This window comes from Schistocerca gregaria, chromosome 1, assembly GCF_023897955.1.
Source record: "Schistocerca gregaria isolate iqSchGreg1 chromosome 1, iqSchGreg1.2, whole genome shotgun sequence".
Lineage (NCBI taxonomy): Eukaryota > Metazoa > Arthropoda > Insecta > Orthoptera > Acrididae > Schistocerca > Schistocerca gregaria.
In genome coordinates this window covers 420,238,994-420,255,784 of record NC_064920.1, presented here as the reverse complement: position 1 = coordinate 420,255,784, position 16,791 = coordinate 420,238,994, and the positions used below count along the sequence as shown (strand labels likewise).

The following is a 16,791-nucleotide window of genomic DNA, read 5'->3' as shown; positions in this document are numbered from 1 at the left end:
GATTAACTGTCTTCATTTTTTTGGCTATAAAATAATAAGCATATAAAAAAAGGAAAGCTTTCTGGAAGTTTTTAGTGATTTCCTCAAAACAGCAGTTGTGGCACTTACCATGGAGTTTATGATTAGTCGACAATTAATGCTATACATTTCTTCAATTTTTTAGCATAGTTCGTTCACAAGATAAATATGAGTACTACTTCCACTTAAAAATTCGTCAATTTGTTCAATTTTATTGTTAATATATTGAACATTTTGTGATATTATTATGAGTTTACTGTTATTTATCATGTTGTTGTCAAGCACTTTGCCTTCACACGTGCATAGTGAAGGCTGTTTTATTCTAAAAAAAGTTTATGTAGGAGTACTTTCACTTATGAATGAACTGTTTATATACAGGGTGTTACAAAAAGGTACGGCCAAACTTTCAGGAAATATTCCTCACACATAAAGAAAGAAAATATGTTATGTGGGCATGTGTCTGGAAATGCGTACTTTCCATGTTAGAGTTAATTTTATTCCTTCTCTTCAAATCACATTAATCATGGAATGGAAACACACAGCAACAGAACGCACCAGCATGACTTCAAACACTTTGTTACAGGAAATGTTCAAAATGTCCTCTGTTAGTGAGGATACATGCATCCACCCTCTGTCGCATGGAATCCCTGATGCGCTGATGCAGCCCTGGAGAATGGCATATTGTATCACAAGCATCCACAATACGAGCACAAAGAGTCTCTACATTTGGTACCGGGGTTGCATAGACTAGAGCTTTCAAATGCCCCCATAAACGAAAGTCAAGAGGGTTGAGGCCAGGAGAGCATGGAGGCCATAGAATTGGTCCTCCTCTACCAATCCATTGGTCACCAAATCTGTTGTTGAGAAGCGTACGAACACTTCGACTGAAATGTGCAGGAGCTCCATCGTGCATGAACCACATGTTGTGTTGTACTTGTAAAGGCACATGTTCTAGCAGCACAGGTAGAGTATCCTGTATGAAATCATGATAATGTGCTCCATTGAGCGTAGGTGGAAGAACACGGGGCCCAATCAAGACATCAACAACAATGCCTGCCCAAATGTTCACAGAAAATCTGTGTTAATGACGTGATTGCACAATTGCATGTGGATTCTCATCAGCCCACACATGTTGATTGTGAAAATTTACAATTTGGTCACGTTGGAATGAAGTCTCATCTGTAAAGAGGACATTTGTACTGAAATGAGGATTGACACATTGTTGGATGAACCATTCACAGAAGTGTACCCGTGGAGGCCAATCAGCTGCTGATAGTGCCTGCACACGTTGTACATGGTACAGAAACAACTGGTTCTCTCGTAGCACTCTCCATACAGTGATGTGGTCAATGTTACCTTGTACAGGAGCAACTTCTCTGACGCTGACATTAGGGTTATCATCACCTGCACGATGAATTGTCTCGTCCATTGCAGGTGGCCTCGTCGTTCTAGGTCTTCCCCAGTCACAAGTCATAGGCTGGAATGTTCCATGCTCCCTAAGATGCCGATCAATTGCTTTGAATGTCTTCCTGTTGGGACACCTTCATTCTGGAAATCTGTCTCAATACAAACGTACCGCACCACGGCTATTGCCCCGTGCTAATCCTACATCAAATGGGCATCTGCCAACTCTGCATTTGTAAACATTGCACTGACTGCAAAACCACGTTCGTGATGAACACTAACCTGTTGATGCTATGTACTGATGTGCTTGATGCTAGTACTGTAGAGCAATGAGTCGCATGTCAACACAAGCACCGGAGTCAACATTACCTTCCTTCAATTGGGCCAACTGGTGGTGTATCGAGGAAGTACAGTACAGACTGATGAAACTAAAATGAGCTCTAACATGGTAATTAAGTGTTTCCAGACACATGTCCACATAACATCTTTTATTTATTTGTGTGTGAGGAATGTTTCTTGAAAGTTTGGCTGTACCTTTTTGTAACACCCTATATGTAAGGCTTTTCAGATCAATCCTTTCTTTTATCATTTGATTTAATTTTTCACACAAATAACATTTACCTGCACAATTAAAGTGCTGTCCATGGTTAGTGTGTTGAGCTCTATCCATCTTTCCTATTTATAGAGTTGAAGTATTTCCTCACCTCTGCCTCTTTTTTGGCTTGTTCATCATTCTCATCAATTATTTTGTCCATATAACATAGTAGCCTGTGCCAGTACTTACTTGTGCAATTCTTATACTTTTAACCTTTGAGTATGAAAGTCAACAAGACTTAATTTTCACAGCTTCTTTGTGAGTTTCATTATGCTTATGTTTCTACTTAGATTCATAGTTGGAGAAGGTCACCTCTCTTTGGAAAAAGAACCTTTGTACAACTATAAACTCTCACCGATATTGTGCAGACTAACAGTTTAGCCTTAAGTTATTTAAAGATGACCTAGAAATCTGAAGTTGATTCATAATTTACTACAAAGTAAATTATTATTGAATATTGACACTGCATATTTACGTTTCTAATATTTCTATGTTCCTCCAAGTACTGACAGAATATTCCATAAATAGTATGATGTATATTCAGGAGTGGCTTATATTATGTCCAATACAGTATTTCAACTTTATTTTGGTTGTCTATTGACCTTCAAATTCAGCATCACACTGTTAAACAAGAATCCAGGTTGAAGGTTTGAATGCATTCATTGCTGTAAAATTAGAGACCGAGCGAAGTGGCGCAGTGGTTAACACACTGGACTCGCATTCAGGAGGACGACGGTTCAATCCCGTCTCCGGCCATCCTGATTTAGGTTTTCCGTGATTTCCCTAAATCGCTTCAGGCAAATGCCGGGATGGTTCCTTTGAAAGGGCACGGCCGATTTCCTTCCCCATCCTTCCCTCACCCGAGCTTGCGCTCCGTCTCTAATGACCTCGTTGTCGACGGGACGTTAAACACTAAGATCCTGCTCCCCTCCTCTGTAAAATTAGACCAGAAGTTTCACAGATTTTTCAGTGGATCTTCTGCTGGGATCTGGCTGTGGTAACTTGTAGGCTTTTAACATAGTCCTTCTTACTTAGGTTCCATTAAGTTTAATAAATAAGAATAACCACCAACACATTAAAATAACAAAATAAAACAATTTGGTAATGATGATAAAATGTGCTAACAGTTACATTAGGAACCATTCTAAATAAAAAATATGTCTATGTAAACTTCTTTACTTCAAGAGACAAATATTTGTCACTCCTGTGAAACTGACCACTTCCGCTGGAATACCCTACAAATGACTGATCAAAATTTTGACTTTACAAATATTGAATAGTCTAGGATTGTACATGAAAGAGTGTAAAGAAGGTAAATGGAAATAGTTTCTTCAGTTAGAACATGATGGAGTGGGGCATTGTAGGCTTATTTCTTCACATCGAGGCTACTTTCTTTTTGTGTTTCTACATAACTGCAGGGCTCAAGTCCTCTGTGGCTGCATGAAGGTCTTTTGGAAGAGAAGAGGGGACACAATGGTCAGTGAAGAATGTCCTTGTAGCTTACTTGACAGAATTGCAGAATTTATTCACTGACAGGCAACAGTCTTTGTTCGAGTGCTGTTCTGGCCTACAAGTTCAGATGTCTTTCTTCCCCTACCTGCCTGACAAGCCCATGCGCTCGCTGCCCCAGGCTGCCATCGGCCTTGAGCAGCACCAGCAGTTCTCCCAGGTTGCACTCGCAGAGGGACGTTGCCAGCAGAACCTCTGGCTGTGATGCACAGCGGTTGGGAATGCACAGTGCATACTGAAGCACATTTGTATGCCTCAGCTGAAGCAACTGTACCATCAGGCGAGATACCTGTGCCCTGTGGACAGTGAATTTTTCTTGAGATAATCAAATCAGTACTGTGGAATTCCTTGTTTAAAGTATCCACAGCTAACTGCTTAAAATGCAGTATTTATTTAATGAATATTGGCCCTAATGTGTCCAAATATTGTGCATAAAATGTATGAAAGGAAGCCAAAAAGAGGAAAGCTGAGCATTTGCTATAAGTATTTTACCCCGATGTGGAATTGTGTCACCTGTACAAGAAAGTAGAGCATTCTGCTTTGGATTGCCATGTGTTTAAAAGATCCTGAAAAGTGAGGCATTATACTCACAATGTGTCAGTCTTGATCACACTTTTCTTGTGGGCAGGGTGTAATCTGTTGGTAAAGTTCAGTGCCACAAGGATGCCATCTGGACTGTTGTGCAATACATGTACTGCTGTCTCAGTAATGAACAAGAAAGTGTAATTTGGAATATATTCGGCACAGGCTAATACAAGACAGATGAAGTTGACCAACAAAGAACATTTTCAGTATATGACCTTAATTGTCTGATGTTGGAAGAATTTTCTGCAGAACTTACAGTTAACAGTTTATCAGAGGGTTAAAGCAACTGGCCTGTCTGGTTGTGGGCAGTGTGTCCTGCTTGTGGCAATGTAGAGATTGGCCTTTGTGCTGTTGTGTGAGCTGCATCAAGATTGAATTGTGAGTGAGTGGAAGAATGGTTTCATCAAAGATGATATATTTAGTTTGGACTTACTGGTCATGAACAATGATGCCTGTCTCTATTGGATATTCCACTGACTGACTTTCTTGTAGGTGAGGATATTTGCTACATAGACCAGCCCATTTAACTCTCCAGGACCGATTCCTACAGTACATACCCAGTACACATTGCTGCTCATGAGCTGCCTCCAAGGACTCTTTCAGACATGCATATTGCTTGCCTCTATGGATGGTATAAAGTGCTAATAGTTTTCAAATCACACCCTAGAGAGGGCACCAGATTTCAAACATACATGACAGTGTGAGCTAAGCACATCCACTATTAATGGTTTCACTGCTGAAGAAGATTCTATAGTTTTGTGACTTTTTTGTTGTACTGTATTGTACTTTATCAGCCATCTTCCATTATTTCTCATACAAGGTACAATAATATACAGAACAAGCTAGTGAGGAATAATATGCTGGGTATATGTTTTTGATGATATTATAGGCACATTTTTTGTAGGTAAAAACCAGGAAACATCTTAGAATTATACAGGGTGTTACAAAAAGGTACGTCCAAACTTTCAGGAAACATTCCTCACACACAAAGAAAGAAAATATGTTATGTGGGCATGTGTCTGGAAACGCTTACTTTCCATGTTAGAGTTCATTTTATTCCTTCTCTTCAAATCACATTAATCATGGAATGGAAACACACAGCAACAGAACATACCAGCGTGACTTCAAACACTTTGTTACAGGAAATGTTCAAAATGTCCTCCGTTAGTGAGGATACATGCATCCACCCTCCGTTGCATGGAACCCCTGATGCGCTGATGCAGCCCTGGAGAATGGCGTATTGTATCACATGCATCCACAATACGAGCACGAAGAGTCTCTACATTTGGTACCGGGGTTGCGTAGACAAGCGTTTTCAGATGCCCCCATGAATGAAAGTCAAGAGGGTTGAGGCTAGGAGAGCGTGGAGGCCATGGAATTGGTCCACCTCTACCAATCCATTGGTCACCAAATCTGTTGTTGAGAAGCGTACAAACACTTCGACTGAAATGTGCAGGAGCTCCATCGTGCATGAACCACATGTTGTGTTGTACTTGTAAAGGCACATGTTCTAGCAGCACAGGTAGAGTATCCCGTATGAAATCATGATAATGTGCTCCATTGAGCGTAGGTGGAAGAACATACTGATGAAACTAAAATGAGCTCTAACATGGAAATTAAGTGTTTCCGGTCACATGTCCACATAACATCTTTTTTTTATTTGTGTGTGAGGAGTGGTTCCTGAAAGTTTGGCCGTACCTTTTTGTAACACCGTGTATAACATCCTGTTTTCTTGAAGTTATTGTATAAATTACACACAATCACCAGCAATGGTACAATTCATGTCAAGTGAATTCTTAAAATTAATGAGAGATTTTAAAGATCTACAAGTGAGGATTTTCTGTGAGCTATAAAGTAAGTAACTATGTTTCATTTTGAGTCTAAAACTTGATAAAATGTTTAGATATTTAATTTATTGGGCGACCTCTTGTAAATATTTTTACAGTTATGTAGTGTTCTCTTTGGGTGAGACAGGTTTTTACTTGTTCAGAGTGAAAATTTGTTTTTTTTCTCCTCTATTATTATCATGGAACTCTTCATTTCATTTTAACAGGTTTGGGTTTAATGTGAATACTTCTTAATGAATATAATATCTCACAAATATTATAGTACTCTCACACTTCTCTAAACACACCCTTCTCTCTGCTTCTCATAAAAATCCTGAAAACAAATTTCCAATCTCCTCACCTCATTTCTCATTTCCTACACATTAACAATTAGTCTCAGCATCCAATGGTGACTGGTGAGAACCATATCATCTTGCTTTCCTACTGCTAAACTGCTAATATTGTAGTGTCCACACCCCGCCCTTGGCAAACATGTGAAGGACTGCCTTGACTAGGATTCATTCTTCTCTCTGGCATGCAGCAACCTGGAAGCAGGAAGCTACATCCCCCCCCCCCCTTTTTGAAAATGTCTGTTGTCACACAACAATTACCTCACATATACTGATAATAAACCCAATAACTGGGGTGCACAAAAAACTTATTCCCTATGTTTCCCCATGATAACCACGTAATACAATACCTTAACTATGCTACAACTTAACCTAACCTCTTAATTACATTACAACATAACACAAACAAAAGATTCCTCTTTATTTCCATAACCTTAATCCACACACTATTTCATGCACAGGTTGCACAACATCCTTGCCCTGCCCTTTTTCTTACTTCTTTTCACCCTCTTCTTAGTGGTGGGTGCTGCTACTTGTTCAATGAATCTTGAGTGCTGTAAAACTGATGTCGGCATCTGGTATGAACTAACATTGTCTTGGTTGGCAACTGAAGCTTGACACTGACTGATGATATTGCGTCTTATTATTTAGTATGATTCCTGGTACCTTGTAACAAACATTTTTGTTTTACCCTTTGGGGGATATGGGCTTGATACTATAACCCTTGCCTTAACATAAACTGCAATATTTTTTTCTGTGTTTCTTCTTGCCAACTCTTGGTGTTTCAGGGCCTTGATGTTTGTGTTCTCCCTAAGAACACAAGTAAACACATGGCTGTAAAACAGGTACAGTTTATTGGATCATGGAGTGACAACAACAAGACTATAGTGATGGTGGGGTCACTATAACACAACAAGAAGAATACAGTGAATGTTGTTACTCATCACAAAAATATTAACAACTGTTAGCCTGGAGGCCTGGGCATGCCTTTGTTAAGAAGTTATCACCATCAGGTGTCACCTGTGTAGTGCTGCACACGTGCTTTGGGCCAGGTGACAGCGATTGGTGAGTGAGCTGTGCACTGCCCTTGGTGGCCACCTTGGGTAATTGTGGGTGCACCATTTGAATGTTGGTGTGTACTATGCTTGCCATAGTGGCTCAACTTTCATCTGCTGTGGGTGATAGGTGTAATAATTGGTGGGCTACTGCACTTCTCCTTCCTTGTGAGGAAAAAGACCAGGTGTCACTGTCAACAATGTTGTGATGGAAGAGGTGTCCATGGTCAGACTGAGGACAGAGGACAAATGTGTGTCTATCCTCATGGACTGGGGCATACAGGCAAAAGTTCGTGGGGTGAGGGCACCCACACCACCCATGGACCTCAAGATGAGTGGTGGACAGGACCAGTGACAGGGAGGCAGGAGTCATCTGGACATTAGAGAATGTTTGCAAAACATTCTGCTGTCTCACTGTCTCTTCATAACACTACTTAATTGTTCACAGAAAATCCTCATGCTATTTTGTTTCTTATATCAATTCAGGAAGCTTTGTTTCAGCTGATCAAATGTCTGTGCATTTCTGTCCCTCCCTGCATCTGGCAAACATGTTCATCTCCCCTAACAGCTGTAATTTTGTTTACTACAATAAATGGTCTTCTGACCATCTTCCGATGTTTGCTGACCATTTTAGGTCACACAAGAAATACAATATATCCTCAGCTGACTTGCCAGGAAAGGGAGTGATTAAATTGGGAGTGATTTTCTGGGATGTGATTTGCTAAATGGTGATTGAATCTTCTGACATCAATTGAAGTGACCTGGGGTGATGCGCCAGTCCTGTGCACTGTTAGGTTGCAATGGAGGTTTGTGGTGAGAGTGAGGCCTTTAGTATCTCAGGGAAACAAATATTAAAATATTTTCTTAAGATCTGTGCTACAACACTTGTAGCATTGCAGCATGAGGGGTGTGTCCACCTTAGCATACTGAGCCCATGGCTTGTGGCATGCTGCAGAGGCGAGGTGGCAGCTCAGTAGCCAGTTGTGACGCTATGCCTAGGGATGCTGACACCCAAAGAAGCCACTCAGCAGCGCATGTGGTGAAACAGGCACCAAAGTCATGACTATATACTTATATGGATATTGTGTCTGTTCTTTCGGACATGTCTGAAAGAACAAATACCATCTTCATGTATATTCCGAGACTTACCAAGCGGGAAAGCGCCGGTAGATAGGCACACTGAATAAAACACACAAACACACACACAGAATTTGAGCTTTCGCAACCGGCGGCTGCTTCGTCAGGAAAGAGGGAAGGAAAAGGAAAAATGAAAGGATGTGGGTTTTAAGGGAGAGGGTAAGGAGTCATTCCAATCCCGGGAGCGGAAAGACTTACCTTAGGGGGAAAAAAGGATAGGTATATACTCGCACGCACGCACACACACACACACACACACATACACACACACACACACACACACACACTGGCAGATATGTGGGTTTTATTTTGAGCTCGCGAAATGAGGAGTCGTTGCTATCTGTTTACTGTGTATCATAGCATTCACTCACCATAGGAGCAGGGAACGCTCTTCACAACCTGGCACATGCGATTATATGCAATGTCATCAAATTTTTGGCGCAGTAGATAGACGAGGAAGCGAAAATCTCATTAAGAAGTGCGCTTTGGAGAGTTGCAGGAACTGCCAGGTATTCCAGTCGCTCAAAAAAAGAAAATATAGTAGATCTATAAGTACTTACCAAGGCTTCAGTACCGAGGAAAGTGGCGGAAGAAAGAAAAAAAATGTTTTCGAATAATATTACTGAACAGGTGGTCAGGATTGTGACACAATTTCCAAGCGATACAAGTGCTTTATTTTACACTGCCGGTATCATAGTAAGCGACAGTGTCCGCTACGCTGCATTTTTACCCCATTCTGTTTTGTGAGAATTTCTTTCCGGCAGCGTGTAGTGTATGTTGTTTATGCAACTACTTCGTTTTCGGTGCTCTAAAGAGATACTAATGACTTTGTACGCCTAAATTCGTTGAATCATTGGTCGTACTGACAAAATCTGCCAATACGATCGTTTGCAGACTCGCTAGGTGTAGCTTCGGCGTCGCCCTACTGTTGCAAACGCAGTGCGGTGCGAACAGTGGTCACCGGGTGCATTGTAAGCGACGAAGCAGATGCCGTCGGTTGGTCTGATAGCGGTTGGAGGTTTGTGTTTCAAGTTACGATTTCGGAAGTTTTTCATCACCGTTCTTCAAGAACGTGGTGTACATCTACAACACTTGCATTAATTCTGGACACACTGTTGAAATGTTCATTCATTTCAACATCACGTGATGTAAGTTAGTTTTCGTATATTAAATTAATAAATTAAGTTTTTATTTTTGTTTATGATGTTGTCTACTGAATGTTGATCACGTTTAGAGAATGTGATTTTATACTTTTTATTAAAAACGAATAAATAGACTTAACTGGCAACTATTAAAAAAATTCACTGTTTTACATGTTTGGTTCAAATGGCTCTGAGCACTATGGGACTCAACTGCTGTGGTTATCAGTCCCCTAGAACTTAGAACTACTTAAACCTAACTAACCTAAGGACATCACACACACCCATGCCCGAGGCAGGATTCGAACCTGCGACCGTAGCAGTCGCACTTTACATGTTTGTGCCACTGTTAGTAATTTTTTCTGTTCCGACAAACCAATCAATGGAAGCCTGTTATTATTGCTGTATCCGGTGAGAAAAAAACGTTCTGATCATTGTTGTAACTCCGGCAGTACTAATTCATTGTTGTCGTTGTTGAAGTTTAAGTCTTGGGTTAGTTTCGTGTCAGATGAGACAGATGAGAGATTCAAAACGATGTCTCCTGTACCGGAGCGTGCTGGTTGGTCTCCAAGTAAACTAAGGCAGTAAAACACCGTGAAGAAGGTTGTACGTATGCAGAAATAGCAAAAAGGTTGGATGGAGGCACCACAAAGCCGGACGTGAGGAAAGATTGCAATCGGTATACAGAAACTAAGTCAATAAAAACTACTCCAAGAACCGGCAGAAAACCAAGACTGTCGTAGAATCTTCTGCCTTTCTTTGCAAGATCGTCGGCGTTCTGCAAAACACATAAATGGTATCTTGAAGACTTCAGGGGTTGAAGTTTCTGATCGAACCGTCAGACAGAAACTTTGCGCATATGATTTGCAAGTGAGGACTCCAAGGCAGAAGCCTTACATGAACAAAATGCAGAGGCAGAAACGTTTGCAGTGGGCATTAGCACACGGGGAATGGACGCAAGGAGACTCGGCCATATTCATTCGGAGTGACGAGACTAAGATCAGCACCTTTGGAAATGGTGGAGTTAAGTTCATTCGTCGTCGACTAGGCGAAGACTGATTGCCTTATTGCACCACTGACACTACGAAGCATCCCATCAGTGTCATGGTGTGGAGGTGAATGGCAGGCCATGGCATTGGACGTCTGGTAGTGTTGGAATTGCTGCCCTCTATCCGCGGCTTGTTTGGAGGTAACAACGATCAGTGCATCTTTAAGCAACACAACGCATCATGTCATACCGCGAAAATCAACAATAAATAGTTCGATGACCTCAAATTAGTGTGCTGCTTATGCCTTACAATAGTCCCGACCTCAACCCAATTGAGAACTTGTGGTCAAGGCTTAAATTCATGATTTCACGACCGAATTCCAGTAACAAGATGGAGATCCTGGAGGCCATAGTCAATTCGTGGTTAGATTGATCAAACCGGAAAATCTTCGACATCTGGTGGAGTCGATGCCGCACAGAGTAGAGGCAGTGATTAAATGAAAAGAATATCCCACAAAATACTAAGAAATATTGCAGTAACTTTTGCGCCAAGTAATTCGTGAGTTTCTGAAATTGTTGGGTTGTGAGTATTTTGTTTCATTTTTGAAGTATTTAATTAAATTTTTGTATTTCAACTTTAATTTACAAATAGTGAACATTAAGGCATGTTTTCTGGAAATTTGGTAGTGAATTGTATATTTCAACTAAAATAAACTCCTGAATCCAATATTCAATGAATCTCTACAAAGTGTCCAGAATTAATGCCACTGCTGTATATCTACACCCTGCGAACCGCTGCGAAGTACATGCAGAGGAAATGTCCTATTATACCAGTTATCAGGAGTTTTTTCCGTTCCGCTTGAAAATTTTTTTGCAGGGCAGGTTTTTCTGCGTACTCCAAATATCATGCAACCATACACAGGACGATCAACGAAGGCACTAAATTCATATGAAAATATTTTGAATTATTAACTACCATGAGCATGCAGGTAGTACACACGTTAAAGTGCACACATTTGTCTATCTCCACAGTCTAGATATTGGCTTATATGTGTACAGCTGGATCGTGCACAATGGTTCAAATGGCTCTGAGCACTATGGGACTTAACATCTGAGGTCATCAGTCCCCTAGAACTTAGAATTGCTTAAGCCTAAGTAACCTAAGGACATCACACACATCCATGCCCGTGGCAGGATTCGAACCTGCGACCGTAGCGGTCGCGCGGTTCCAGACTGAAGCGCCCAGAACCGGTCGGCTACGACGGCCGGCGTCGTGCACATCGCGTCCTGTTCTGTCCAGGCGCAACGCAAACCATGCTGTCGTCACACCCGTTGTATTAACATAAAAACTTCAAGACATCGAAACGGATCGAGGTTTTGGCAAAATGGTAGCACTGAAAGAGGTGCGTATTTTGTGTATAATTAATACTCGAAACTTTATCCATCGAGATAATTTTAGTTTTTGTCGCTGGAAAATTATATATTTTTTAACAGCTTTTAATATTTCGTCAAAGAAGAGCACTGTGGCATTACACTCGTTGATATTTACGATATTCCATGAGGGATATTTAGCTTTAATCGAAACCTATATGTTAAGTCACAATATGTCATCGCTAAGTAAATACCCGTATTAATTATTTAAGTTTGCATCGAGATCTTTCGTTTATTTACAAGTTCTACAATGTTGTACTGCTACATGTAATGGCTTGTCAAATGGTTCAAATGACTGTAAGCACTACGGAACTTAACATCTGAGGTCACCAGTCGCCTAGACTTAGAACTACTTAAACCTAACTAACCCAAGGACATCACACACATCCATGCCCGAGGCGGAATTCGAACCTGCGACCGTAAAGGCAGCGCGGTTCTGGACTGAAGGGCCTAGAGCCGCTCGGTCACAATGGCCGGGTAATGGCTTGTTTTTCCAGCAAGACTGCGGAAAAATGGTCTTATATGGAGATCTCACACACTGTCTGAATTTTGTTTTCTGTTGTGACGCTAAGCACAATATGTAATTACCTGCTACCACTTTCAGAATTCACACGTCCTGTAGAACAACGCAGTCTAGTATACAGGGTGTCCCAGTTATCTTGTCCACCTAAAATATCTCTGGAACAATAACAGCTATTGGAAAACGACTTTCACCGGTATCAATGTAGGGCTGGGGCCCACGAATGTACATCTTTGGAAACATTCTATAACGAAAGCATATGTGTTTTTAACACAAACTAATGTTTTTTTAAAATGGATCTCCTATATTTTTTCTTCAGCAATACATAGCATGACAAAGCACATACAAAATGGCGTTGATTGCATCGCAATATTCCCATTACATCCCGAGAGATTAAGACGCGGAGTTGACGCTTGAGACACCCGACATGCGCTGCTAGCGCACGTCCTGAGGCTCAGGCGTGAACCCCATGCCGCAGGATGACAGCAGACCGTATTATTCGTTTCGAACCTCTTGAAAAGTATGGAAGTAAGATTACGCATGGCAATCACATCGTGATTACGAGCAGCATGGAGTTCACGCCTGAGCCTCAGGACGTGCGCTAGCAGCGCATGTCGGGTGCTTCAAGCGTCAACTTCGCGCCTTAATATCTCGGGATGTAATGGGAATATTGCGATGCAATCAACGCCATTGTGTATGTGGTTTGTCATGCTACGGATTGCTGAATTGCCACATTAATATCTCGGGATGTAATGGGAATATAGCGATGCAATCAACGCCATTGTGTATGTGCTTTTTTGTCATGCTATGGATTGCTGAAGAAAAAATATGGGAGGTCCATTTAAAAAAAAAAAACATAAGTTTGTGTTAAAAAACACATATGCTTTCGTTTTGGAATGTTTCCAAATATGTACATTCATGGGCCCCAGCCCTGCATTGATCCCGGTGAAAGTCGTTTTCCAATAGCTGTTATTGTTCCACAGATATTTTGGGTGGACAAAATAGGTGGGACACCCTGTATAAGCATTCGTACTGATCAAAGACCGTAAGTAGTTATGTAGGTCTATAACTAGCTTTTACATATTCACTTAAACTGTAATGTTACGTCGGTAATTTCGACACTAGATTAACTAAATAACGAAGATATTTTTAATTAACCTGGATGTCCAAGACAGGTAATAATTAAAGCAGATTCATTTAAAATTAGTGGATCCTTTGATCGTCATGTGTTGCATGGAATTTGGAGTCAGAAAAAAAGCTCATGTGCACAAAATACAACGGAAAAAAGTGCTAATAACTGATACAATAGGATATGCCCTCTGCCAGGCACTTCACAGTGCCTTTCAGGGTATAAATGTACAAGTCCCACCCTTAGATTGTAAGCAAAATATTTTGGAGAGTCTAGGTTGTGTGTCACAGGTAAAACCACTATCACAAAGTAAGTACGTTACACCCTTAGTCTGCAAGTAAAAATTTTTTGGAGGGTTTGAATTATTTATTTATCCTAGGTTAAAACCACGGCCACAAAATGAGCAAATTCCACCGCTAGATTGTAAGTTAGTATTTCAGAGGGTCTGGGTTGTTTGTCCTAGGATAAAACCACTCAAAGTGCGCACGTTCCACCCTTAGATTGTAAGTCAAAGTAGTTGGAGGGCCTGGGTAATGTGACCTGCGTGAAAACTTCTAGCACAAAATGAGCCATCTCCATAATTAGACTGTAAGTAAAAAGTATTTTAGATGGTATAGGTAATGTATTTCAGGTTAAAATGCTACCAAAGGCATGAAAATTCTGTCCTTACGTTGTGAGTAAATATTTTTGCAGGTTCTGGGTTAAGTTTTCTAGAGGATCACTTGCCCTACATTAAAATCACTGCATGTCTCTTAAAACATACGATTAATGTGAACTCGTTGCCAAATAGGTAAATATGGCCAAATGTCCTTACTCAGACGCGCCACTGAAACATCCTAACTTAGATGCTTGCAAAAGAAGGAGTAGCAAGGAGAGCTTCATAAAACCAGTCTCGGCTGTGGCCGAGCGGTTCTAGGCGCTACACTCCGGAATCACGCTGCTGCTACGGTCGCAGGTTCGAATCCTGCCTCGGGAATGGATGGGTGTGATGTCCTTAGGTTAGTTAGGTATAAGTAGTTCTAAGTCTATGGGACTGACGACTTCAGATGTTAAGTCCCACAGTGCTTAGAGCCATTTCTACTTCTGCTTCTACATGGATACTTTGAAAATCACATTTAAGTGCCTGGCAGAGGGTTCATCGAACCATCTTCACAATTCTCCATTATTCCAATCTCGTATAGCGCGCTGAAAGAATGAACATTTTCTTTCCGTACGAGCTCTGATTTCCCATATTTTATCTAGATGATCGTTCCTCCCTATGTAGGTCGGTGTCAACAAAATATTTTCGCATTCGGAATAGAAAGTTGGTGATTGGAATTTCGTGAGAAGATTCCATCGCAACGAAAAATGCCTTTCTTTTAATGATTTCCAGCCCAAAACCTGTATCATTTCTGTGACACTCCCTCCCATTTGAGCACAGCACATGTGGCCACAGCCGCCTCACTGCAATTCCTCTTAAGGGGAAGGGGGGGAGGGGGGGGGGGGGGTAGGACGTCAAACGGGCCGACTTGGAGCAGGAGGGGCATCACAGGACATTTTAATTTCCAGTGTCTATACTTTTACAAATAAATTCATAAAACTTTGTCAGTATCACCAGGAAGGATTCAGAATCCACACTCATTGCAGTGGAAGTTCGAAAACATAACAAAATAATTTTTTTACGTGTAAAATTTCATCATTTTTTCACTTACTAATGGCTGCATTTGTTGCTATAGGTACACTTTTCTTCATAAGTTAGAGAAATTATGCGATGAACTTTGCACAGCATACATACCATACTTACAGGTGTATGAAACTCTAGAATTTATTTAATTTATGAAAAAACGAATAATCAGCTGTTTTTTAAACTTCATGTTTAGAAAAATCACAAATTTTGTAGTTAATTACCTCAATTTTTACCACAGTTTTTAATAGATTTGGAAAAGTCTAGAGTTTCATACACCTTTAAGTATGGTTTGTATGCTGTGCAAAATTCATCGAACCATCTCTCTTACTTATGAAGAAATGTGTACCTATAGCAACAAATGCTGCCATTAGTGAGTGAAAAAAATGATGAAATGTCACATGTAAAGAAATTTACTTCGTTATGTTTTCGAACTTCCACTGCTATGAGTGTGAACTCTGAATCCTTCCTGGTCATGCTGACAAAGTTTTATGACTTTATTTGTAAAAGTATAGACAGTGGAAATTATAATGTCCTATAGTGCCTCTCCTGGTCCAGCTCAGGCCGTTTGACGTCCTCCCCCCCCTTAAGGATATGTAAATTCTGATCATGGCCGCAAATGGGATTTAACACGACATTATGAAAGCTGTACGTGAGAGACAAGGAATGTTTCAAATGCCAGAAGAAACACTCTGGCAGTCTGAGCCTCAAATCGGGCAGTTACAGGGTTGCGGCAGACAGGCAATGTTGAAAAGACGCCCCATTCACAGGCTGACCAGTCGGCCAAAACCCCCTTCCGAGCTGGTGTCCCCTGACACATTCGCCTTTGTGGTGTACGATTTCACCGCAGTTGGGTGCATCGGCTTCACCGGCGCACCGCCACATGCTAGTTCCGACCTCTTCCCGCGACCCTACACTCCGTCTTTTTTCCTTTCTATTTTGGCATGATGAAAATTGCCACGCGACTAGACACAGTTAGGGTCTGCCACGCAGTCGCACTGTGTCCACACACAGTCAGACTTGTCGGCGAGCCGCTCGGCAGAGGGGGTGTGGGTGGGGTGTAGAGGGCGGTGCTTGGCCGACTCGTCGGCCTGTGAGTGGGTGGCTTCAGCCACGCTCACCCGAGGAGGGCGGGCAGGCGCTTGACGGCGAGGGCGCCTCCGCTGCCGCCGCCGCTGCTGAGCCGGAGTCCCACTTCGAGAGGCCCGAAGGCGCCGCAGCAGGCGAGCATGAAGCGGCGGCGCGAGGCGGGCCCGCTCAGCAGCAGGTCGTCGTGATGCAGCAGCTGCGCCTGCTCCGCCGGCAGCGAGGACAGAGCGCGCAGCGCCGTGCGCCACCGCCCCAGCCTGCGAAAACAAACTCACCTGCAGCCCAGCTGCCATTTTCGCTTTCCGATATTTCCGACAACTTCCCTATCGGGGCCCGCAAGCAAAAATTGCCTC

The 16,791-nt window shown here is 41.8% G+C and overlaps 1 protein-coding gene across 1 annotated transcript in view; it reads right to left on the bottom strand.

Annotated features, from left to right (window-relative positions):
• The window catches only part of LOC126352186 (serine/threonine-protein kinase/endoribonuclease IRE2-like), a 78,117-nt gene extending 61,537 nt beyond the window's left edge, over window positions 1-16,580 (bottom strand). The window contains exons 1-2 of the mRNA XM_050002671.1: window positions 16,471-16,580; window positions 3,615-3,822 (exon numbers count right to left, since the gene is read on the bottom strand). Coding sequence (XP_049858628.1) covers window positions 3,615-3,822; window positions 16,471-16,580 — 318 coding nt within the window. The remainder of the gene's footprint in view (window positions 1-3,614; window positions 3,823-16,470) is intronic.
• Window positions 16,581-16,791: the final 211 nt, after the last annotated feature.